The sequence below is a fragment of the Anser anser genome (assembly GCF_964211835.1).
Source record: "Anser anser genome assembly, chromosome: 22".
NCBI classification, from domain to species: domain Eukaryota; kingdom Metazoa; phylum Chordata; class Aves; order Anseriformes; family Anatidae; genus Anser; species Anser anser.
Window position 1 is genome coordinate 6,749,112 of NC_139743.1, and position 24,276 is coordinate 6,773,387.

The 24,276-nt window shown below is 49.7% G+C and overlaps 3 protein-coding genes across 6 annotated transcripts; 1 reads left to right on the plus strand and 2 right to left on the minus strand.

Moving 5' to 3' along the window:
* Positions 1-333: 333 nt before the first annotated feature.
* Positions 334-7,463, minus strand: ACAD8 (acyl-CoA dehydrogenase family member 8). Its single transcript, XM_083808705.1, has 11 exons — positions 7,324-7,463; positions 6,213-6,313; positions 5,662-5,831; positions 4,751-4,860; positions 4,426-4,502; positions 4,021-4,158; positions 3,489-3,624; positions 3,289-3,386; positions 2,939-3,091; positions 1,885-1,987; positions 334-1,044 (listed from the first exon to the last, which is right to left on the minus strand). Exons 1-11 carry the CDS (start codon positions 7,403-7,405, stop codon positions 992-994), a joined length of 1,221 nt encoding a protein of 406 aa, XP_083664831.1. The 5' UTR covers positions 7,406-7,463; the 3' UTR covers positions 334-991.
* Positions 1,906-12,804, plus strand: THYN1 (thymocyte nuclear protein 1). Of its 4 annotated transcripts, none has more exons than XM_083808733.1 (8): positions 1,906-2,045; positions 8,264-8,350; positions 9,324-9,553; positions 10,027-10,095; positions 10,792-10,884; positions 11,566-11,661; positions 12,308-12,458; positions 12,574-12,804. In XM_083808733.1, the coding sequence occupies exons 2-8, from the start codon at positions 8,308-8,310 to the stop codon at positions 12,618-12,620; spliced, it is 729 nt and encodes a 242-aa protein (XP_083664859.1). In that variant the 5' UTR covers positions 1,906-2,045; positions 8,264-8,307; the 3' UTR covers positions 12,621-12,804. The 4 variants fall into 4 exon arrangements, with proteins under 4 accessions (XP_083664859.1, XP_083664860.1, XP_083664857.1 ...); XM_083808734.1 differs by lacking the exon at positions 1,906-2,045 and adding an exon at positions 6,322-6,923; XM_083808731.1 differs by lacking the exon at positions 1,906-2,045 and adding an exon at positions 7,538-7,676.
* Positions 12,805-13,252: 448 nt separating this feature from the next.
* On the minus strand, positions 13,253-24,242 carry VPS26B (VPS26 retromer complex component B). Its single transcript, XM_083808720.1, has 6 exons — positions 23,247-24,242; positions 19,697-19,853; positions 18,841-19,005; positions 17,901-18,076; positions 17,073-17,215; positions 13,253-16,477 (listed from the first exon to the last, which is right to left on the minus strand). The coding sequence occupies exons 1-6, from the start codon at positions 23,467-23,469 to the stop codon at positions 16,331-16,333; spliced, it is 1,011 nt and encodes a 336-aa protein (XP_083664846.1). The 5' UTR covers positions 23,470-24,242; the 3' UTR covers positions 13,253-16,330.
* Positions 24,243-24,276: the final 34 nt, after the last annotated feature.

A 24,276-nucleotide genomic window follows, 5' to 3' on the forward strand; every position in this document is an offset into this window, starting at 1 on the left:
AAAATGTGAGGGGAAAAAAGGAAAATAAAATAAAATGTGAGGAAAAAGGAAAATAAAATGTGAGGAAAAAAGAAAACAAGTATGAGAAAAAAACTGAGAAAAGGGAAAATAAAATGTGAGGAAAAAGGAAAACAAATAAAGTGCGAGGAATAAAAGGAAAATAAAATGTGAGGAAAAAAATGAAAATAAAATGTGAGAAGAAAAGGAAAATAAGCACTGTGAGGAATAAAAAGGAAAGTAAAATAAACTGCATAAGGAAAAAAAGGAAAGTAAAATATGCGGAAAAAGGAAACTAAAATAAACACTGTGAGGAAAAAAAAAGGAAAACCAGCAGCGGGGTTTAGCAGTGTTTTACTCCCACAGACACCGCAGGGAGAGCTGCTCAGAGCACAAGGTTCCCCCGGGACCCCGCTCCCTGCTCCCCACCGCTGTAGGGCCGGGCTAGCGCCCGTACCTCAGGAGAGGGGTGCTGGGGGAAGAGGAGTGCCTCTAAATAAACACGGGGCTCAATTAACAAGCTCCTCAATTAATAGGTGATCCCTTTCTGCAGTGGTTAGAGGTGCGGTGCTTGCAGCGAACTTGTCCCTGGCGGAGGTTTAGTGTCCAGGAGGACGGGTTTCCAAGCAGAGCAATGGGTTCCTTCAAACTAAAGGTTTCGCTGGTCCTGTTTCTGTCCCGGCTCAGCGGAGGGGAGCAGCAGCTGGTGCTTCTCTTTCAAAACTCAGGATTTGCAGACAGAGGCTCGTACTCAGAGCCGCGATTTGTGTCTCCAGGCTGCGCAACGCCAGCCTGGTGGCAGCAGCCCTGCCAGGCACAGGGTGCTGTGGCAGCCTGTGGGCAGTGTCCTGCTGTGGTGCCCTCCAGGAGGAGGCAGACAGACCGCTGGCACCCCTCGATCCCCCTCTCTGCTCCCAAGGAGAGAGCAGGGGAGGGAAACAGACCCTGCTGGCACGGACGGAGGACACGAAGGCTGGAGGTTAGCTCCTCGGCTTCACACCTGTAACAGATTCCTGGCCACAATCATCCGCATCACCTCATTGGTACCTGCAGCAAAAGACGGGCAGTTTAGAGACAGTCTGGTTCTGCCCCCAGTGAGGGCAAAAAAAATCCTTCCCTGATCCTCAGTCTACAGCACAGAAAAGCTCTTTCCAGGTAGAGCAATTGAGGTGGTTTTTGGAGGTGTTGGGCCAAAATACATCTGGTGAGTGCCAGCACGTTGCTCAGGACAGGGTTCAGAGGGATAGCTGCTGGTGCTTCTTTTTATCTGGGCACTGAGAGGATGAGGGCACCGGGCACTGAGCAGAACCAGAGCTATATCAACAGCTTGGTTCTCCACTTTACTACGTGTTACATATACAACATACAGAAAGACTGTAGGCCCATTTAGTATAGGAAGGATTGTGTCCCTACAAGGTACCATGAGGTGAAGGGATTTCAAAGGAGGGAAAACAAAATGGTTAGGAGGCCAAATTGAGATTAGGAATGGCCACTGCACACACAGTTGTGCCCAGACACTGCCAGAGACCTAATATCAAAGACTGGAAGGTAAACGGGAATCTTGGGAAAGGAATGGCTGGGAACCAACGGCAGGTGTCTGGAGGAGTAATCGGTTAAAATTGGACAGAGGCACTGCTAACAATGACAGCCAGAGATCTCCCCCTGCTGTAAGCCTCTTAAACTACACAGTGACTTCTCCAGATAGTGGAGAACAAACCATGAGCTCTTGGCCAGGGGATTCACACACATGACATCCAGGAACACTTCATGCTCAGAACAAAAGCGCATTCTGAAACCCTAGAGTCAGTCATGTGGGAGGCAGGGGCCCCAGGAGAGCCCGTCCTCCCCTGGTACACGGCCAAGGCACTGCAAGTGAGAACGTTTTACCTTCCAGGATCTGGTGGACTCTGATGTCTCGCACAAACTGCTGCACAGCATAATCCTTCAGGTAGCCATAGCCTCCGTGCATCTGCAGCGCCTGGTTGCAGATCTAAGAAGACAGCATTGCGACTCACGTGGTGTTGAGGACAAGTCAGCACAGAAGCTCGGTAAGAACCCAGGAACCTGGGCTCATTTCTATTTTTCCTGATCACCTAACCTCACCTCTTCACAGTCTGGTGTGACAGCAAGGAGCTTTCAGTCCCCATCAGTGCTGCCCCCAGTGCTATCGTGTTCCGTAAGTGCTGTTGGACATTAATGGCTCATTTATATCATTTATATCAACACTATAAGCGTATAAACCAGGAAATGCTTTACTTAACAAAGGCATTTTTTGCTGCATTTCCATGGTGCTACTAATACAAAGAACAAAACAACAGATCACCATCTAGTGGCCAGTCAACTGAGGAATCCGTTCAGTTCTTTGATTTCTATTGAAACACGAATCCATCTATCATTATCTATCAACTTGGGACAGAAAACATAATAAATACGTGGCAAAAATGCAGACTGCTGAGAAAATATGATAGCTTCTAAATGACACTAATCTATGAAGCGTCACAGTGCAGATTTCACTTTCCTTCCTTTTTGTTCCTTCTTGCTTTCTCTTTTCAGGCACATTTTGTGATGTGTTTTATTTCTCAGTGGTCTAGGGAAGATCACTTGCTACCTACGAGTGATAAGCATGTAATATGCATATTAACCCTTGAAAATAAAAATGCTCTACTCCCTGTCCTGTCTCCCTGCTTGGTCCCCTAGAAAGTAATACAGAAAGCACTAGGAGCCAGGAGTCCTGAACTCTGGAGACACTAATACTGCTGCCTCTTCAGGGTGCAGAATTCTGTCCCATAAAACATTCTGGTCCTAAAAAAGAGGCTTCTGGCTCAGTGAACATGCTTGGGGCCAGGGCTTGATAGTGTTAAACTTCCTTCTGACATTCTGAGCACCAAGAGCAGTCTCCAAGCTTCCAGATACGATGCCAAGTGAGGTTTGAGTAACCTACCGCAAAGCATTCATCAGTAGCAAAGAGCTTGGCCATGGAGCACAGCACAGATGCATCCTCCCGTCCCTCCTGCAGCGCCCGCGCGGCATTGCGTACCATCAGCCGTGCTGCCACCAGGCGCGTTGCCATCTCCGCCAGCCTGAACTGCAGGTACTGCCAGCAGACAGCACGAGAGGAAAAATTAGGTCGGTGTCTTCAGAGGGGCTGTGCCCCGAACCACATCCCCGCTACCTGCACACAGGTCTCGGGCCTGACACACTTTGTTACTCCGGAAAAGCACAATCCTGACTTGAAGCTCAGATCTCAGACAAAGCACAGCTCAGGGAGTGCAGAGCTGGTGGAGAGGTTACCTGATTGTTTGCAAGGGGTTCCCCAAACTGCTTGCGGACAGTGAGATGTTCCTGAGCCAGGAGAACAGAAGCATGAGCGGCTCCTAACGAACAAGAAGCTGGTGGGAGAAGCCAAGAATACAGAGTGAGTGTTAAGCTAATGCAGAGAGGTGACAATATGACCCTGCCCTTCTCCCTTGGCTCTCTGCTGTCTTTCTTACCAATGTTTATCCTGCCTCCATTCAGCCCCTTCATGGCAATGCTGAAGCCCTGACCTTCAGCTCCCAGACGGTTTTCGACAGGAACAACGCAGTCCTCAAAGATCACAGCCCGAGTTGGCTGGGAATTCCATCCCACCTGGGAAGAAACAGAGCACTGAGGAGCTGCACACATCCAGCTCCCCGCAGAGAGCTGCCCAGCCTGCTCCCAACCCTTAATCTCATGGCCAAGCTGCTGCAAGAGCACCGCTGAGCCTGTGGTCTGTGCGGTCTGGTGTCAGTGTGCTGAGCTACAAATTGGAGTGTCTTTGAGAAGAGGCCCAGATCCAATGAACCTTGGTGTTCCTCAGACCAAAATCCTCCGCTTACCAAAGCAAAAATTATTGTGCAACTTCACCAAAATTGGATGTGGCTTGGAAAAGAACGTGCCAGGCTGGTAAGCTGGTCCCATCCAACAAGAGACGCCTAGTGCTCTGCAGACGAGCTCATCTCTGTCCTGCGTTCCCCCCAAGGAAGCAAAGAGCAAGCCTCTCACCTTCTTCTCCTTCTTGCCAAAGCTGAGACCCGGCGTCCCCTTCTCCAGCACCATGCAGGAGATGCCCTTGGGGCCTGGGCCTCCGGTGCGACACATCACCACGTAGACATCGGTGTCACCCCCACCGCTGATGAACGCCTGCAGAAGGGCACAAGAGGAAAGGGGCCGCTATCGAATGCTAGCCCTGAGCCTGCAGCAGCAGTGGGGTACAGAGACAGAGGGGCAAAGAGCCTACTGCCAGGAGGCAGTCAGTGACCCAGCCGTACTAAGCCCTGGTGAATGCCCTGCAGAGCTCAGGGAACAGACAGAGATGAGGAGATGGTAGGAAATGGAAAGGATGGTGAGACCCAGGACCCCTTGCGCATGCAGTGCCATGCAGCAGCTTTAAGAGGAGCAGAGAGGTACCTTGGAGCCATTCAGGACGTAGGTGTCCCCTTTCCTCTTGGCAGAGGTCAGCAGGGAGGCCGCATCACTTCCACTTCCTGCTCGGGAGGTAAGGGAGCAGGAAATGTAGCAAGAGGCCTTTGCAGCTGGAGCCTGCACACTCTGCTGGGAATCACACCCCAAACCACTCAGGTTTGTATTCACCAGCCCCTTCTGGTCTTGTGGCGATTACACAGGAGAACGTGAAAACAAACATTTCGCCCCCAGCTCCGCGCAACTTTCAGGTCTGATAAAACCACATTAGGAGTGAAGGACCGGTGAAGATATTTTGGTTGAGGATGCTCACCTGGCTCTGTCAGGCAGTAAGAAGCAAATTTTTCCATGCTACAGAGTGAAGGGCAGAACTTGTGCCTCTGTTCCTCATTGCCAAAGGAGTCAATCATCCAAGCGCACATGCTGGAGCGGGAGAGAAGAAGCAGCAGTACGGTAAGTGTACGTGAACACGGCCCTGGAAGGAGGGTGGGTGATACAAGAACATCCCTGACTCAACAGAAGAACAAAGCTCCACCTGGCTCCACAAAACCACTGAGGCTTGAAAGCTTATTGCTCCACCTCTGCTGCAGTTAATCTGAAGCAGCCCGGGAGGCAGCCCTCCTTCCAGCTGCCCCCACGCACGCTGAAAGGGAACAAAATTACACGCTGCAGAGGCTGGGAGGAAGCAGATCGCCCTCCTTTCACCACAGGCTTGCTGCCTTGTAGAACAGCACGTTCCTACTTAACAGGCTCAGTGTTCCCCTCAGCACCAAGCTCTGCTGTCTCGTTTTAAAACCTCCTGTGGAACAAGGAGGCAACGTCACTCCATCTTGGTGTGCAAAGTGAGCCTGTCGCTGAACGTGCCTGTAGAAGCAGGATAGGGCCCGAGCATCAGCCTCTGGGCCCTCTCACAGCACAACCGAGGCAAAAAAGCTTTTTCCAGGCAGGTTGCTATCTATAGACAGCTTAAGTGGGGAACAAAATCCAGAACTTAATCCCATCTTGTGTGCCACGAAGCTATAATTACTTCTTGGTGGCATCTCGGGTTTTGTAGCCTGTTTGTTTACTGCCGTCAAGGGATCCTCGCGCTGACGTGTCTGCTCGGTCTCCCAACCATAAATAAGCAGCGCGAGGAAAGCTGTCTCACGCCGGATTTAGAGCCCGCAGAACAACTGCATTTTTCAGGCAGGCAGCCACCGTCCACCACTGCGCAGACGCACTCACTTGTGGATGCTCATGTAAGCAGTGGTGCTGGTACAGCCCGTTGATAAAGCTTCGAAGATTACGGAGGTGTCAAGTCGTGACAATCCGGAGCCACCCACGTCTGGTTTCACGTAGATCCCACCGAATCCTAGCTGGGCTGCCTTCCGCATTGTTTCCACGGGGAATATTTCCTGTTGGGACAGGCAGAGACATCACAAGTGGATATCTGTGATCAACATCTGCTACACCTAGCCTACCAAGTCCAGCCCCAAACTTCTGCAGAATTTAAGTTAATTGGGGGAGTTAAAGGACAAGCAGTGACCTAGACAGATATATGCCATCTTCAGGAGTAAATCACTTCTCAGATGATTGACTAGCCTGGCTAGGAAGGATTCAAGGAATTTCTCATGGCTTCCCACCCCAGCTACAGCAGCATCTTGAACCAAAAATCCCTATAAATGTCATTACAGCACTGAGGAGCTATTGCAGGAACCCCGCTGGTGAGACCCAAGGGCAATAATGTGCTAAGGGAGGAGAAAGTGGGCAGTGCAACCCGTCTGAGGCTGTCATACCTTTTCGTCCCACTCAGCCATGTGAGGAGCCATCTCCTTGGTAGCAAAATCAAGAGCAACTTTTTGGAACTCCTTCTGCTCCTCAGTCAGACCAGCAGATGCTAGAAACCCAGGAAAAGATGCAATAGGTGTCTGTTACAGGGACAGCAAGCGCTACCACCTCTTGTGTACCTCAAACAATTAAAAGGGGCCCTTGACTAACACAAACAGTTCACGGTCTGTGCTACAGAGACAAATTCTCCATTCCCTGGAGCCTTTGGATCTGTGCTGGGTGAGGGCAGTGGACTTTGGCAGGGGGCATTCCTGGAACAAAACAAACCCAAGGCCCCAGATGTCTCTGGCGACTCACTGCTGTGTTCTGAGACTGGGGCAGGGCAGCAGAAATACAAGGAAACAGTCCTGGGACTTCAAAGAAGTGATGCTAGAAAGCAAGCAAAAAATAAAGAAACCCTCTGGACACAGCATCTGCCAATTGCACAGAGATCCGAAGTTGCTTTTTTAGCTCCTCCTATGATTTTAAGGAACCCCCTAAGTGATGCTGCTGCTTTTATCCTAAATGTATGTTTAAATGTCGAAGTGATTCCTCCAGGAAGCACTCTGGGATCCTCCTGGAGGTGTCAGGCTTGGTCACAGCTGTGACTCGGGTTAGTAGAGACCATACTCAGGGACCAGAGGAGGCCCCGGTCACAGGGCACCAGGAGTGAGCAGCAGGTACCTCCGGCCCCGCCAGCCTTCCCTACAAGCCTCCCGCTCTGCCTCGCCGGCTCTTTCGGAGATATTCTTTGCCTCCCTCCGAAAATCCTCTGGAGGAGGCTGCCGTGGGGGCGAGCACGGCTTCCCCTTGCCATATCCCCCCCCTTCGACCCCGGCAGGCTCCAGCTGCCAGCCCCCCTCCCTCCCTCCCTGGGGTCCCCCCGGCCTCTCCGCCAGCCTCCCTCCCTCTTTACCTCCCCTGACCCCTACCCCAGCCTCCCTCCCTCCCTCCCTCTCCCTTCTTTTCTCCCTCCCTCGGGGTCCCCCCGGCCCCACCACCCGCAGACACACGGTGAGGAGGCCGAAGGCCATCCCGCTCCCCAGCCTCCGGCCTCCAGCCTCCGCCGAGGAGCCTCACGGTCAATGCAGGAGGCGATCCCCCGGCGGCGGCTCAGCAGCAGGTGGGCCCTGAGGCGAGGGGAGGCCGCTCGCCATGCCATGGCAGCCCCTGCTCAGCACCCTTGGGAGCCGCGGAGCGGGCTGGGAGCTGTAGTCTCGCCACCCGAGCCTCCCGGCTCGCACATTGGCTGCGGGAAGGAGGCGAGCCTCCGAGGCGATGCCTTTTTTATTTTTTTTTTTTTGCATAACGGTCACTGACTTCCGACTGCCGTCGGGCGGGGGACGGCGTGTTTCCTCCACCCGAGCTGAAGCTGGGGAGAGGCGAGAGCATCCTCTGCCCCGCTGCGAGGCGAAGGGGCTTCCGCAGAGCTGGTGAGGGGGGAGCCCGGGCCGGGAGGGCTGGGAGAAGCTTGGCACAGGAGGAGGAAAAGTTGCTGCCGCCCGCTGCGGCTGGAGGAGGCCAGCTCGGAGCCAAGGAACTTCTGACAGGAGGCGGCAGGGGCGAGAGCGGCCAAGTGGCCGCCTTTCTCCACGGGCCTTCTGCGCGCAGTAATCTCGGCACGCCGAGCCAGGCTCCCTTGGGGGGAGGCTGGATGGAGCCCGGTGGAGCTTTCCTCAGAGCACAGCTCCTTTTACAGGGCTGAAAACGGCCGCGCTGAGGCCAGGCGCCTTCGGGACTTTCCTCCAGCAGCTGCCCCGCTGTGAGAAGGAACAGCAGCCCTCCTGCTAACGTCCATCAGGGCGCTGCTATGGCCGGCCTGCCTGCCTCCAACACACCAAGGGTGTGGTCCTCAACCAGTGCCAGGATTTGCACTGATAGAGGAAATGGCTGAACTCAAGGAAGGAGATGTATTTACTCTCCACTTACTGTACAGCTTTTGCATTCTCTGCCTCGGCTCCCCCTACTTTTTTTCAGCTTGCCTGAATAAACATTAATTCCGTATTCTTCTCTCGTTCAGCAGGTGCTTCTCGGTGAAGAGGAGATAATTCAAAGAGAGCAGAGATGCCTTGGCCGAGCAGAAAGAGAGACAAAGGAGCAGCAGCAGGTCTGTGCTGATGTCCTAACTAATTTAGCGTCTCTTAAGTGAGGATCTAGGCTACAGCGAAAGTAGACACAGTCATTTTAACCGTCTGTCTCTCAAAGCCACATGTCTTTGATGCAGCATTTCCTCTGTAAAAACGGACTGAGCATCCATGTGTGACTGAGACAAGTCTGCTAGACATAAAATAGGGACAACGGTGTATTCTCAGCACAAGACAGTAAAGAAATGTGACTCATCCGTTTATTAGGAGCTTTCAGATCCCATGTTAGAGATGGTCAAAGTATATACCCGGTGTAGTGGCAAAAAGATGATGTGGTACCATATGCAAAACCAAACCAAACAAATAAAAAAAAAACAAGCAAACAAACAAACAAAAAAAACTGCACCTTGTACTGAGGCAGCACTATCTGATGTTTAAGGCATAAGATGAGAAAATTAGAGAGTTGACTTATCTGTGCCTCACATGCTGAATAGACTCCAGCAAATAACCACTTTCTTGCCCTTTAATCACTTACATTTTTGCTGTTTGGGTTCTGGACACACAGGCATATGGACCCCGCTCTGAGCTGGTAGCACAGCAAAGGCTTTATGTAAGGCTTCTGCAGTAAATGGAATAGCTTGCTTGGCTGTTGAATTTTCTTGTTATTCCTCAGACTCACCTAATTCAACTTTGTTGTCTGCAGTTGATTCCTCAGCAATTAATAAAAATTCAAATTACACTTTGTACTTAGGTTATGTTTGTGCACACCACAAAAAAAAAAATCCTTATTTCAAATGCAAACTAGAAATACTCGGAAACCCTGTGAGTAATGCAACTGTCTTACATGTAAACACCTGGGGTACCCCAGACTTTGGTTGCAGTCAAATACCAGTATGTAAATGCAGCTTGGGTGACTGAAATTATTTCAGCACCAGTTCTTATCAGAAACAAAATGTGTTTTACCAGAATGGTCTTTTATCTCTTGTTTCTTTTAAGATAAAAAGGAGCCTGATGCTAAAATAGCCAAGACTGAGGAGGAGACTGAGGATAAGGAGGAGGAAGAAAAGCCCACAAAACCTTCAGCTGGGGGTTCCAAGTCAGGATGGAAGAACTGGAAAAAGGCGAAAGAATCTGACTCTGGTGGGGAGGAAAGCAAGATAACGTATTGTCACTGGCTTCTGAAATCGGAGCCGGAGAGCAGGCTCGAGAAGGGAGTGGATGTGAAAGTAAGCACCGATACCCATTCTGGTATTCTGATTTAGCAAAGTCAACAAAGTATAGAAACAGTTGCACTATCAATCACAGCATTAGTGTCTTAGGATGAAACACTTCAGACTGTTCACAATATCAACACCGTTGGGTCTTCTCAAAAAACTTCTGTCTTCCTGGAAACAGGAGGACATAAGACTATGCTCTTCAAGGGTGACAATCTTGGGGTTTGATATTTGTAATAGAAGAAGAAAGCAGGTTGCAGAATGCTTGGGTTTGGTAGCGGGGACAGCATCTATTTCAGGCTCTGCCTTTCCACTAGTGCAGTGCTCCTCCTTTAACACCTGTGGGAACCAAAAAGCTTTTGTGATGCCTGTAGTATAATTGAAAGCACTACTAGGAACAAATGTTTAGGCAAAATGTAGACAATAAGGCAACCAAGATCAGACTGCCTCCTGAACTTAACCTGTATTTTCATTCCGTTTTGCAGTTCAGTATTGACGACTTGAAGGCTCAGCCCAATCAGACAACCTTTTGGGATGGAGTAAGAAACTACCAGGTAAGGAGCAGATGTCAAAGATGGAGTCACAGAAATATCACTGGAAAAAAGTCATCTCTCCTCACAGATAACTTGTTCCCTTTTTGCTAGAAGTGCTGAAATATTTTTTTTTGATGTAGTCTGCCTGCTTTGACAGCTGTATTCTGTCAGGAGTCAAAACTGCTTAATTCCCTCTATGTCAAAAGTAGATTCAGGCTGGGTAATATTCTCTCAAATAAACCAGTTTTTCTTTAGCTTAGTCTCTAACAAGTTCAACAGATGATCAGCTTTTATTTCCCTTGACACCTTTGAGCAAGTCAGTACTCAACCAAATACTGTGCCTTGTCAGCGTACAGCTGTCTGTTCCAGGACTCCTGTGCAAAGGAAATCCACACGCTCTTCCCCTGCCTAATACGATCTGCTCTGCTGCCTGTTTGCTGACAGCTACCTTAAGTCTCTGGCTATTCCCGAATGAGGGTGGCTGAGCTGTTACATTCCCTTATACTTTCTAACCAACAGGATCTCACTCTTTAGCCTTGTTTGTACTTCATTTCACTGCAGTGTAAAAGATCTGTACAACCCATGCAGGAAAGCTTATCCGAGTAGCCCTGGAGCACATGCCTCTGTCCTGGTGTTAGGTCTTGTTTCTCGCTGTTTATAATGAAAACCTGAGGGCTTCAGACAAATCACTCAGCATATCTTGTTTAAATCTGACAGGCAAGGAATTTCCTGAGAGCCATGAAACTTGGGCAACAGGCCTTCTTCTATCACAGTAACTGCAAAGAGCCTGGCATTGTTGCCATTGTCAAGGTGAGCGCGTCATTCTCCTTCTGTGTTTCAGCATCGGAGAAAGGTAATCAGTGGGTTATCAAACTGCTCATTAGTCCTATTTCTGTTTCACATCCAGAGTAGTAAAAGAGAAAAATAATCAAAACAGCAAATGATCCTAGGGTATCTGGGCTCCATGTACTTTTCAAAGCACAGCTGACTTAGCGAAGCACCTTTCACAAGGAAATGGAACCAAACCGCTGTTATCCTGCTGTCATTTCAGAGCAGTTCCAGAGAAGTAAAGTGTTGCTCCACACTCAGGTCATCTGATTAATATTTGGTTCACTAAATTCGACTGAGCTGAGCCTGCAAGGCAGTAGTATAAAACTTGGGTACAGAACTTTAAGAGGAGGACTTGTCACAAATACTGTTCCCACGTACCCAGTTTTCCTCTGTTCCACGTGCTCCTTCCACTTTGCTCTGAAAAGAAGCGATGATGTTTCATTGACATCCGTACTGTTCTGCAGTGCTTCCAGCCAAGGAATGTAAGGAAAGGAAATATATCCCACTGTTAGAATGGAATTCAGGGAAAGCAAGGTTGATTCCAGCATTATTCCTACTCCGTCTAGTCACAGCTTCCTCAAGGGTATTTCATACCCTTTGCTGACAACAGTATTTAACTGGCCAGAACTTGTTTCACATTCTTCTCCTGTTCTGCTTCAGATTGTAAAGGAAGCATACCCGGATCACACACAGTTTGATCAGAAGGATCCTCACTATGATTCCTCCAGCAGAAAAGAGAACCCCAAATGGTCCATGGTAATGTAGTAAACTAAATAGATTTGTTTCAAGTTCTGTGTGCAATCCCAGTGCCATTAGGAGTCTCTTACTATCCTACTGCATATCTTCTAAGGCTTCTGTTGAGGCCTCCCTCCCTACCTTTTTCTTCCTCAAGACAAAATCCAATACTGATTGCTTTCTCTGCCTTTTCCCCTATCTCTTCCAAAAGGTTGACAAAGTGTTTCTCCCTAAATTTCCAAATCTTACTTGCATGGAGGTCAGTTCTGCAACCATTACAGAATTCTGGGTTAGGAAAGAAACATCTTTAAGCACCACTCTCAGTCCATAGTAAAGAAAGCTATGGTTTTCAGGCACACTTTAATTATAGGGCAGTGAGTGTTCACAGGCTGGCTGTAACCCGCATCTTCCTTTTGTATTGTCTGTGACCACATGCATGGATGTTTCTAGTGCACGGTGCTAAGATTCATGTAAACAACTGGCCTGCCAGAAATATCTGAGAGTTCTTTTCGCTTTGAGCAAGGAAGAGCTTCCATTACCATTATAAGATACTACACATCAGTTATTTGCTTCCGTTTAAAATTCTTATTCCCCCAAAGTTTTAATGTGACACCTGGATGCTATATCCTCCTCCAATCACGCTCCTTTGCTGCCCATCACCTCTCAGGTGGATGTCCAGTTCGTGCGGATGACAAAACGTTTCATCCCGCTTTCTGAAATCAAGAGTCACCACCTGGCACACAAAGCAGATGGAGGGCCCCTGAAGAACATGATGCTCTTCACAAGACAACGTCTTTCCATCCAACCACTGACACAAGGTAAGAGCATTCTCCTTTTCTGGACTCAGTGCCATTCCTTCCGAGAGGCAGCCCTCACCAGAGAACCAGGAAGTTCCACTTATGACCTTTTTTTTTCCTTACCTTTTCAACGCAGAGGAATTTGATTTTGTCTTGAGCCTGGAAGAGGAAAAGCCACATTAAGAAACTGCCAGCAGCACAGCTTCTACCCAGCCCGCTGATGCCTCCTCCTAGACCAGCGTAATTCTCAAGTTTACTTGCTCAATCACAGCAACAATGACAAGTCTGCACATGATTTGAAGCTTTACAGCCCTTATTCTGACACTGTTATTTTTGCTTATTTTTAAATAAAGCCTTTTAGAATCAATCACAGCTGATCGATTTTTATCAGTGGAAACAGTCTACAATTTATTTCTTGAAAGAAACAGGTACGTCCTCCTTGAGGATGTTTACTACAGGACCTAGTGCAGTTCCATGTACTGCAGAGGGGCATTTTTCTGCAGAAAGATGTCACTAAGCTTCTGGCCAGAAGAAGAAATTCTAGATGTGTATACACATCCAATCTGATTGCTGCAAAGCCGATCACAGTCAACTTCCTGCGGGTACAAAACTTCCCATGCTACTTTAGCACTGACATCAGGTAAAGAGTGGAAAATAAAGCTAGCTTGTTAATTTTCAGGCTTCATGGGTCCTCCACCAGTACAGCTTCCAACAGTGATATGTTTTAAAGAAAGAGCGTAACGAAAAATTTCTTAATACCTTTAAAAAAACCACAGGCCCAAGCCAGGCAATATAAAACATACGAGACGAACTCATGCACAGCATTTGACAGCCAAGGCTGGCTCTTTTTAATTGGAGAGACAAAAAACCCAAGTTTTAAAATTACAGCCATTGAAAAGACGACGAATTAAGAAACATGTAAACACAGCAGAGGCTTAATTACAAGTTGCACTGCTTGGTTTAGTACTTGCACACTCCCCCCTGCCTGACTCTGCCTAGGAGAGAGGGAATGACCCAAGTAATGAGCAGAACCATCCAGCTCGGGGGGGACACAGCAGCTCAGGTAGTGTCTGCCCCTTACCATGCTAATGAAATGCTTTTCTAATAGTACCTTGTCCTGGAGTGACCTTATGCTTCAACTTCTCGCTCAAGATGCTCAGCACATCTGTTCCTCCCCAAACAGAGGGCCTAGTGGGTAACAGGTTGAACGGTCCATTTAGTTTAAGTAAAAGTGGGGATTGTTTCTAAATTCTGATTCTGCAGCTAGGGACATGGGAGAGGGGCACAAAGTAGGAAAAAAGAAACCCCCCCAAAAAAACACAAACAACCATGTAGGCTCATGCACCTTTTCCAAGCAATCTGTCCCAAAGCGATGAGCAGATATTTAACAGAAATCTCCTTACAGCGCATTTTCTTGTCAGACAATTATCTTATATCCTGTACTGATGCTGTCTGGCCAGTAAACAAACCACTCCTGGAATGCAGAGACATCATCCATGGGGTTTCTTTAATACCACATGGCCTACAATCAAAAGGAATACGTAAGGAAAGAAAATTCTAGGTGGGATGTGAGTTGAGGGAAAGCAGAGGGTGGTTAGGGTGTTGCTGTGCTCAGCTTAGCCATAGAAAGTTGGTCTGCTATCCCCAGGGGCTCCCGATCGGAGCTTCATTTGTCTCTAAAAGATTGTGTATTGCCACAGCACAGGTGACTTCTCCCTTCATAGAGGGGGAGTAGAATAAGTGAGTGTCAAAGTAATATCCAGATTCCTTTTCCATGTGAGACCTGCAGCAGGTTACCACTCCTTGCCCTGGCAAAGTAACGTAGTTGTCTTAAGTAAGCTTTTGCTTCAGTCTTAGGAAGACACGGCTCCAGCCCACACCACAGACCTCTCATGTGAAGTGCAAGCCAAGTCTTCATGATTACAGAGCAGAAACATGGTGTGACACGAGCACTCAGCAGAGATGAGATCATTAGTGTCCTCTACAACAGAGCAAGACTGCCCAGCTCTACTAAAAACCACAACCTTACACGTGGTGAGTAAAAGATAACTTACTTTGGCAAGCAGAAACACACATTTATCACTGAAATACAGTAGCTGTCTTATTACATAAAAAGCTCCCCTTCCCACCCAGACCCCATTCCCTCCACCAGCACCATTCCACTGAACAAAGCAGAAGATGCTTGCATTTCCCAGCTGCAAGAAAACTGTTCTGCCTGCAGCTGTAGGACAGAGGCAGAGGAGGTTCATTCCAGAGTCAAAAGGAAGCTGGACAAAACCATAGTGAGCCACAAACTCGCAGGGAAATTCAGACAATTCCCACTTGATGGAGCTCATATCCCAGCATTTAGTGCAGCCTTGTATCTCCATCTGGTAGGAGGTCTAACCACCTGCTTCTTTGAAGGGCATCTAACCAGGATGGATATTCTCCAAACTCAGTCAATCAAATCTACAAAGCCACATCTAATTTTTAATGGAGGAGTGAGTCCCTTCTGGGAATGTTCTCATGATTCGACTTAGCTGAAGACTAAAAGCAGCTTATTTTAGAATTTAAAAAAAAAAACACACAACTGGATTCAGGTTCTCAGTTCATTGCATACCCTCAGACCTCACTGGTGACTTCAGCTCAGGCCTCCAGAACACCTCTCTGGAAGTGGAAAACTCTTACCATCCTTCCAGTTGCTGCCTGGCTTCATCTATCAGCATGCACCAGCCATGAGCTCCTTAAGCGACTGCAACCACTTCCTGACATTACTAATCCTCATCCTGCAGGCACGAGGGAGCAAACAAAAAAAAAATACACACATTTCTATACTGTTCTCTGTCCTACTACAAAGCCTGCTCCGTCACAAGGACACAAGACATGAGCAGGGCAGTATGTGCAATGCAAACCCACTCCCACTGAGCCCCCATTCACTTCTCACATTCCAACGCTGCTCTCCAGACCTCTCGAGGCTGGTCTGTGCCTGCTCTGCAGCAGCAACTGGGACCTGGAAGACTGCAGCAACCAGAGACTGAATCTCAGGGACACTCAAGCAGGGACAACGCTTGGAAGGCGCTGCTCTCAGCCAAGAGCCTTCCTGCCCCCACTTTTGACCACCCAGCAGCACTCCTTGCTCCCTCCTGACCTTCACCCAGCCTATGCCACATCCTACAGCCTTCGCACGCCTCGCTCCCTCCTACCGACCACCACAGCTCCCCTTGACGCAGCCTGGCAGTCAGGAGCTCCCACAGCAAGGACACAAAAGCTCTCATGCTGCCCATGCTCCACCAGCAAGGCGACTGTGTAGCAGAGCAGCCCAGGGCTGACTCGACTCCGTTATATAATTGCTTGTGACAAAGAATCCACCACCAGCACGAAGAGGAAGGGGAGGCAGCAAGGCGATAACGTGAAGCAGCTTCAAGTAGGCCGCACCTCAGCCTCTGACTCCCTCCTCTACCTTCCAGCTAAACATTGTGTCATTTTCCCTCGTGAAGATTTCAGAAAGGCAAGAAAAACATCCATCCCACACAGCCCCCAAGCAACCTCCATACCGCTGAGAAGAAGCAGCAGATTTGGCCTTCACTTGCTCTCTCCCTCCCCGCTGCCGCACTGAAAGGGTCTCGGGGCCGAGAGGAGATCAGGCAGCTCCGCAGCCTCCAGACACATTTCTCAAAGCAGCCGACCCTAGAGGAATGTAGATGACTGGGAAGCACCGAGGTACCTTCAACTCCACACCACCAGTGCTCCAGCTTGCCTTGCCCTCCCATCCCCTTCGCACCCTACTAGTCCTCTGAAGAAAGGAATAAGTCAAAAACGGATTTTTTTTTTTTCATGAAGTCTCTGAAGTGTTTCTTCTTCCTCCACGCTGCTGTCCCCACTGGCTCCACAGCAGCCTTCCTCTGCGTGGCCTCTCACTGCCGGCCGTTGTTCTCTGCAGGCTGGCTGGGGGTCTTGGCCTCCGTGTGGGAGGACGTCCCCTCAAACCGCTGGGAGGCGATGGCTGCTTGGTGGGACATGCTCTTCCTCACTATGTCTCCTTTCCGCCACAGCACCACCTCCTGTAGCAACACATCCAGCAGGGCTCGTCAGGGCTTGTGAGATCTGCTCCCGGCCCCACCCGGCCCCAAACGCTGAACCAAGCTGCCGAGCACAGCACAGCTGCTGGGCACCCAGCGAGAACTTGCCCACGCTGGCATGTTTCACCCTCAGCTACGCATGAGGCTACTCGCCACGGTAAGGAGAGGCCTTGCAATGCAGCCTTCCTGACAATTTGGGTAGAGCACTCCTCCCCGGGATCTGAGCACACAGGCAGACCCACTTGATGCCTGCGGCAGCTGTTCTGTTGCTGTTTGCAACCACGTCAGAATCAGTAAGGTGAACCACAGAAGCTCCAACGCAGGGCAACAGAGTGGAAAATACCACTCCATGCACCATTCCCAGCACCACTCACATCTGACCTGCTCACACCATCTCTTCCAGACCCTCTTTGCACATTCTAAGAGGCCTAGTAAGGATATTCCATTAAAGATACTCAATTAAAGGATATTCATTTAAAGAATGTGATTTTCCCCCATGGGAATCCAGCAGGCCCTTATATCACAGTATCCCAATTGGCAGCCTACAGGCCCAAGACCCGGCAGCTCTGTTTCTCACCTGCTGTTTAAAGTAGCGCCTCTCTTCCTCATCGATCAGCACCAGGTTGAGGTAATAACGCACTGAGAACTTCTTATTGATGTCCCTCATCGTTGGAGTCAGCTCATAGCCAGCCAGAAAGAGTCTGATGGGAATGGACTCCCCTGCAAAGAGCAGAAAAGCATCAACACAGGCACAATGTGAACCTGGAGATACAAACTGGGAGAGCACCAGCAAAACAATTTCACTAGGGCACATCAAACTTTGTGACAGTTCCCACAAGTGGACTAAGACGAACTAAAAGACCTCAAGTCCCTTCAAAAAGCTATCAGCATGTATGGTCCACAGCCAGATCCTGCCCTTGCTGATAGCTATCCTGTCTCCACTTTAAGAGCATGAGAATCATTTGTGACCTGCATTGCAGGAAAAAAAACAAATAAAGTGACATTTTCTCTGGCAGGTAACTCTGCTAGGCAGTGGAACTGGAAAACAAGTGGCACAGGAGGTTGGCATTGAGCTAGAACACTCTCTTTCTGCTCCGAGTTAAAGCAATGCCAACTGATGGCCCAAGCCAACAGTGAATTTATATCCATTCCTGGTTCTGCCACTCCTTCATCAAAAGGAAGAAGTAAAATCTCTGCAACTTATCATGTCTCTATTCCCCCATCCTACCAGAGAAGGAAGAGGGTCATACTTAATCACCTACATAATTTGCCATGAGCTCACCAGTGAAATGGGATGCATGTTACCAATGACCACACAGATTCAACTGAAGATACTGTAGGATTCAGATTCCCACCCCACCGGATCTCAGGAGAGGAATTTTGACGGATTCATTTGTCATCTCACCTCTCACAGGTGCCCCGTCCATGATCTCATATTTAGCTATTGTGTCATTCTCATGATACACGTTGGGTCCAGTCCCTGTTGTTTCTCTCTTGATGATATCTATCTCCATGTGTTTGATCTTGATCCGCACTAGCAGGAAGTAGATCTTACCGACAATCACATCTTTTAAATGATACCTGGCACGTGAAGGAAGAAAGCACCGCAGTCAAACATTGCGCAGCAGACCAGGACACAGACCAAAGAACAGGAGCTCGCTTGTCAGGCACTTTGCTCTTACGCTCGGCCCCAGCTGTAAATCTCAGGTGATGTATCTACCACCTGCACTAGGCTGCTGTAAGCAGTACCTCAGCTTTCATCCTCCTGTCTTTTGGAAATCAGCAAGAACATTTAGCATGATCAGATAACTAAAAACAGAATTTCAGACTGTGATTGCAAAGCCCCCCAAACCAATCTCTTAGATCATTTAAAACTAACCCAAATGTTAAATTGCAGGGAGATTTGCCAGCATCAGCTGGGAAGGATGCATTAAAAGTAGTTTAAAAGTGTCAGTTCCTGCTTCCATGCCTGAATTATGGTCCCACTGCAGCTGTACTGTCTAGTAAAAAGCAGTGCTATACTTTGAAGGCACTTGAAAATACTGTTCTCACTAAAGATACAGAAAATGAGAAGTTACTGCAATGGCCTCATGCTACGCGCTATGCCACAGCCATTGTGTCCCACTCCTTGGTGCAGAGAGCATATCCATGGGCAAGGAGAGGAACCCACAGATCCTCAACTAGGACCAGTTACTGTGCTTCTGTGATCTGTCTGCCAGCCCCGCTGGAAGGCAAGAAGAAAATCATTTGAGGACCACAAGCAAGACACGTGCTTCAGGCCACCAAAGGAAGCTGTCCTTTGGAGATGATTCCCCGCAGCCACTGGCTGCTCTTGAGCCACTTACTTGGACTTGTTGTACTCAAACTCGATGTGCAGGCAGTCCTCAATCCCCACTTCCATCTTAATTGAGGAGTTGAGCTCCGGGTAGGTGCTCAGAGTGTGCACGACTATGTCCATCTCCTTCACCACATCGTTCAGTCTGCGGCTGACAGTTGCTCGGAGGAAATACCTGCAAGGGAATTCTCCTTCTATTAGTGTTGCACAGGGAGCAACGGAGATGAAGCGGTGAGGGTCACAGGGCTGACTGGATTGCACTGGGCTATTCAAGCAGGCTTCTGAGCAGCCAACACCCCATGGTGGCAAAGACAGAAGGGCATTTTCAAATGGAAAAACAGATTCTTCTAAGACTTGTCTAACCTTTCACACATTTGTAAGCCTGCGTTACCTAAGCATCATTTTGGGGATGTCAAGTCAACTGGAGTGCTGAGATGTGAAATACAGCTTGCAACATATGAACAAGATACAAGCTAGGCATCTGTTTGCATACAGAGCACAATTAAAGTCAACAAGACTGATTGCAAGATGGTGAAAATATCCCTGTTGGGTACTAAAGCAAACAATTTATTTTGTTTTTTTGAATTACCAAGTAAATTGAAAAGCATTTGGTAGATTCAGAAGGGGATGATTTCTCGCTTAAATGGGGCAAAACAAGTTCCTTAGAGCCTGATGCAAGCTTATAAAAGTACAGCGCTCAAACACAGCCTTTTACAATTCAGCCCACCAAATTTCATTTGGAGTTGCATTATATACTTGCAAGTACGTTTGGGAAGAGATGCTGCACTCCAGTATCCTCACAGAAAGCATCAGTAGTTGCACGCTGCAGAGAACCAGGAACTGGGGTCAGCAAAGGGGAGACTCACCGTAACTTCACGTTCTGCCCCGTGTAGGACTCGTAAGGTTTTTCCACATGTGTGAATTCAAAGTCGAATGTCTGCGATTGAGTGAATTCGCCGGGACGGGCCAGGTCCTTCACCAGAGACACGAACTCATGGTGGTTTCCTCGGTCATAGTAGAGTTCTAGGAAGAGGCAAGTCCACGTTAAGCAGTGATGCTCAATCCCAGGCGACACAGTGAGGAAACGCAGGAGATTTCTCAGCTACAAGCAACTCTCCTGTCCAAATCAGTACTTCCTTTACCACTATTCAGAGAACCTGCCAGGGGAGCCTGTGGCTGCGACATACCGCGCTTGTTCACTGCCCTTCATCTAAGCCAGATGTGGGCCAGAACTTGAGCACGTGCCATTGCAGTGGCTGGGACAGCAAGCCTCTCATGTGTGGCAGGTCCAAGGCCAGTAAAGAGCCAGGAAAAGCAAGCTGCTGGTTAAGGCTAATTAGTTATTTGCTCACTCTACCAGTCAGCAGTCACACATATTAATGGATGCCTGAACTGGCTGCAGTTCTTCAGAAGATGATGTCAAAGTCTGGTACAAGAAAGGGGTTATTTTGTAACAGCCTAGGTTCCTGCTGTATTTTCTTGATCTATTCCTAACCCTTCCCCAGCTCCATAAATGATGAGAGATCCCTTAAACAGGAGGGAAGAGGTCTGCATGGCCTCACCTCCTACAATAAATCAGGACATCAGCTTGCATTAGGGTGACATGGGTCATCTATAATCAATATTAATTATGTCCGGACTGTTTGAGGAGTCATGCAACCCCCTCTAGCCATTTTCTACACGGCTGTAGATTCAAGACCAAAGGCATTGGCACTATAATAAGAAAAAAGAAAAAAACACCACTGCATCTTTAGAACAGCAAACAGTGACAGAGCAAAAATGCGGGGCTAAGAGGCTTCCAGCTGTCCTGCTAATTCTTTGACAACAAAGAATTTGAGCGGCCTTGATTCATACTGAGGAAAATAAGTAACAGTGGAGATCCTCACCACCTCTGCACTAAGCAGTGCTCAGTGCCTGACACCCAAGCGTGTGCATCCATCAGCCCTGAGATAACAACGAATGGCCACACAAACATCGATGAGGGAGGAGTGTTCACCTGTGGGAGCACTGTTCAAACCAGCTCAAGTGACTAATGTGGTCACATTGCTTCAGTCTTCCCCACAACCTTCCCACGTCTGTAGGAACCGACCACAGGCTCCATATTTAATGCAAGCGATTCTCTCTGCGCTTCCACAAAGTTTTCTCTCGTATGCCAAAGCAGCAGAAACTTAAGCTCTGCAATTTGCATTCACAGCTCTGTGCTACACACAACCATCAATGAAATCTGCCCTTCCCAGCCCTGCGCGTGAGCTATGTGACTACAAGACACCCACACAGTCCTTCAGAAAGGTAAAGCCTTAGCCAATCTGATACGTTTAGATGAGAAAGCAAAAACCTAAGTCATCAGACAACTGTAAAAGCACAAGTTCACTGTCAGCACTGAACCACGCACGGGAGGCTTTTGAGAGGTACTACGAGAGCTCAGGAGCAGCAGTGAGACTCGTTTCTCTGCTCCTTGAGGTGCACAGTGAGATTTCTGCTTTTAAGTAATGTCTGGTTCTTATAGCCCCTTGCTCATCTTATCTCTGTAATGGAAATACTGGCACGAGACCACCTCTCACGCAGAGCACGTGCCACCGAGCCCTTTAGGCTGGGCAGGCAGGTGACATAAGGAAGCCAACTCTCCCTGCACCGAATGTGTCCACTGGGAGGAGAGCGCTTGTTGATGTGACAGGCAGAACACATGCCACATAATAAGAGGAATATATCATCTTCCCACACAATGCGGAAGGCAACCGTCAAATTTAAAGCAAGGGGAGGCAAATGTCAGTGCGCTGACTTCTCTGCTACCTCGGAAGGGCAGAGATTGGCACTTCACAGCTTTGAGGAAAAAAGATTGATGTTTCCCACATTTCAGAAGACATTAACAATTCAAACAGGTAGAAGCTGTAATGTCAGCTTTTCGGAGCTGTAAGGTGTCCAGATTTAAAAAGCACCCTGCCAACACTTGGGTGGCATGCTCAGGACACGGAAACTGCAGGTGAAGGGAAATCTTAAGCAGTTTCTGCGCTCCCAGGAGGCCGCACAGGGCTCTGTATTCACACTCTGGACTCTGGCACCCCGAAGCAAAGAGCTGTTTTTGCTGTGACACATCGCCTGTTTATGTCTCGGTCTCTTCGCCTGTTAAATTGTCTTCCATACATACTGACCTTGTGGCAGTGGGAAGTCGGAACATAAAGCAAGCTGGTTTGAGAATGGAAAGCGTTAAGGAAGTGCCATCAGCAACACAAACTTCCGTGCCGTGGCAAAGCAGCATGATGGGTAAAAACAAAGGACACAGCAGCTCCTCACGCACACTGTAGGACAATATGTAAGAATTAAAGCAGTTGTTCCAAATACACAGGGCTCAGAAGTCTTCCGAAATGGGTAACCAGCAGCAGGCAAGGCAGCACAGAGAAGACACGGTGGAGCAGGAGGTTCTTGCTTAATTTCCACTGAGGATCACAATCAAACAGGAAGCCACAACCAGCTCCTGATCAACAGGCTCACTTGCGCTCCACTATTTACAGGCTCTCTGGGGCTATCCTGCCCTTTGTCTCCAAAAGGGGAACGTTATGCATAAGTGGGGCCAGGAAACAAATGAAACAAGTATCAGAGCTAGGTGGGAAAGATCTCTAGTTCTCTTTCCTATACTGCACCACTTACAATGCAAAGGTTGCATGCATACAGCTCGTGCAGTCATTTTCAGCTCTAACCCCAAGTCCAGTGGGCCCCAGATGAAAGTATCGCACACACACAGAGCTAGTTTAATACACAAGCAGAGAACGGCCACATCATGAGCAACACCTTAACTTATTTTGGCCTGTGGGTCTCGGACACATCCATGAAATGCTGACATCTCCACTCCGCTCAAAGGGTGGGTGTGGCAGCTACCTTTCCTCTAAGAAGGCAGGAAGCGCTTCGATCTGCATCGGTTACACGCACAGATAACCACACGTTTCACCTGAATGTGCCAGGATGGGTGGTCAGCCATGCAAAGAAAATCAGAGCAGAAGATGGAACCAGCGGAGCAGAGCCCGTAGGCTTCAGGAAAGCCCTTCGACATGAGCAAGGCGCGTTGTGGGCAACGGTGTGGTTGCTGATGTGAAATCTACGTGCAAAAACCACCCGATTTGCCCTCCTCCGGCCTGCTGCTACTGAGTGCAGGCCTAACAAGATCAATAGTCCCAGCATAAAGGCAAACAGACATCTCGTAGTGCATTGATAAGGAGCTGCGAATGCAGGCACCCCGCTGAATGCCGCCTCACTGCTGTCGTTGCTAGGATCTCCAGGCTAAGGCGTGAACCCGCAGGATGGAACCCAAGTTTTCTGCTGCCTCAGAGTACGTGTGTTTTAGAGATAAGTCAGTGCCTGAGCAGAGGCAAGAAAATAGGACAAGAGAAGCATGACCTGGAAAAAAATCCAAACCCTGCTCACCGATCTGCCCGATGAACTCCACCTTGATGCCCTGGTGCTCCAGCCGCTTGTTGGGGTGCTTGAGGGTGAGGATGACCCTCCCGGCCACGGTCTCGCCGTCGTAGAAGAGGAAATATTTCTCCTTCTTGCCCTCCTCTGTCTTGTGCTCCACTCGCCGCCGGCTCTCGCCGTCGCTCAGCACCAGCTCCAGCTCGGCGCTCTGCCCGAACCCGAAGAAGCTCATGGTCCTGGTCCCGCCGGGGGCGGCCGGCCCCGGGGCAGCGGCGGGGCCGCGATCGTTGCTCCGGGTGGCACCGCGGGCAGGGCCCGGGGGGGGTCAGCGGGGGCTCGGCGGGGACGGCCGGGGGGAAAGGGGCAGCAGAGAGAGGGGGGGCACCGACGGGACGGGGGCGGCCGCAATGCGGCAGGGGACGGGGACGGGGACCGGGACCGGGATTGGGATAGGGATGGGGATCGGGACTGGGGTCGCGATGGGGAGGGGGCTGGGGGCCGGGATCGGTACGGAGATGGGGACCGGGAGGAGGACAGGGATCGAGACCGGGAGGGGGGCTGGGAGGGGGACCGGGACCGGGATGGGGTTCGGGTGGGGACCGGGACCGGGAGCACGGCCGGGAGCAGGGCCGGGATGGGGATGGGGACCCGGATCGGGACCACGATCGGGATCGGGACCGGATCAGGACCAGGACCGGATCAGGCCCGGGATCCGGATCCGGATCAGGCCCGGGATCGGGATCAGCACCGGGATCCGGATCAGGACCGGGTCGGGACCGGGACCGGGATCAGAACCGGGACCCGGATCAGGACCGGATCGGGATCAGGACGAGGATCAGGACCAGAACCGGGATGAGGATCCGGATCCGGATCAGGACCGGGACCAGGATCGGGACCGGGATCCGGATCAGGACCGGGGCCGCCCGCTCTCCCCCTCCCCACACGCCGCCGCCGCCGCCGCTGCCGCTGTCCCGGGCCGGTGCCCGCACCGCGCATGCGCCCCAGAGCCCCGGGGCCCGTCCCCGCGGCGCTCCGCCCG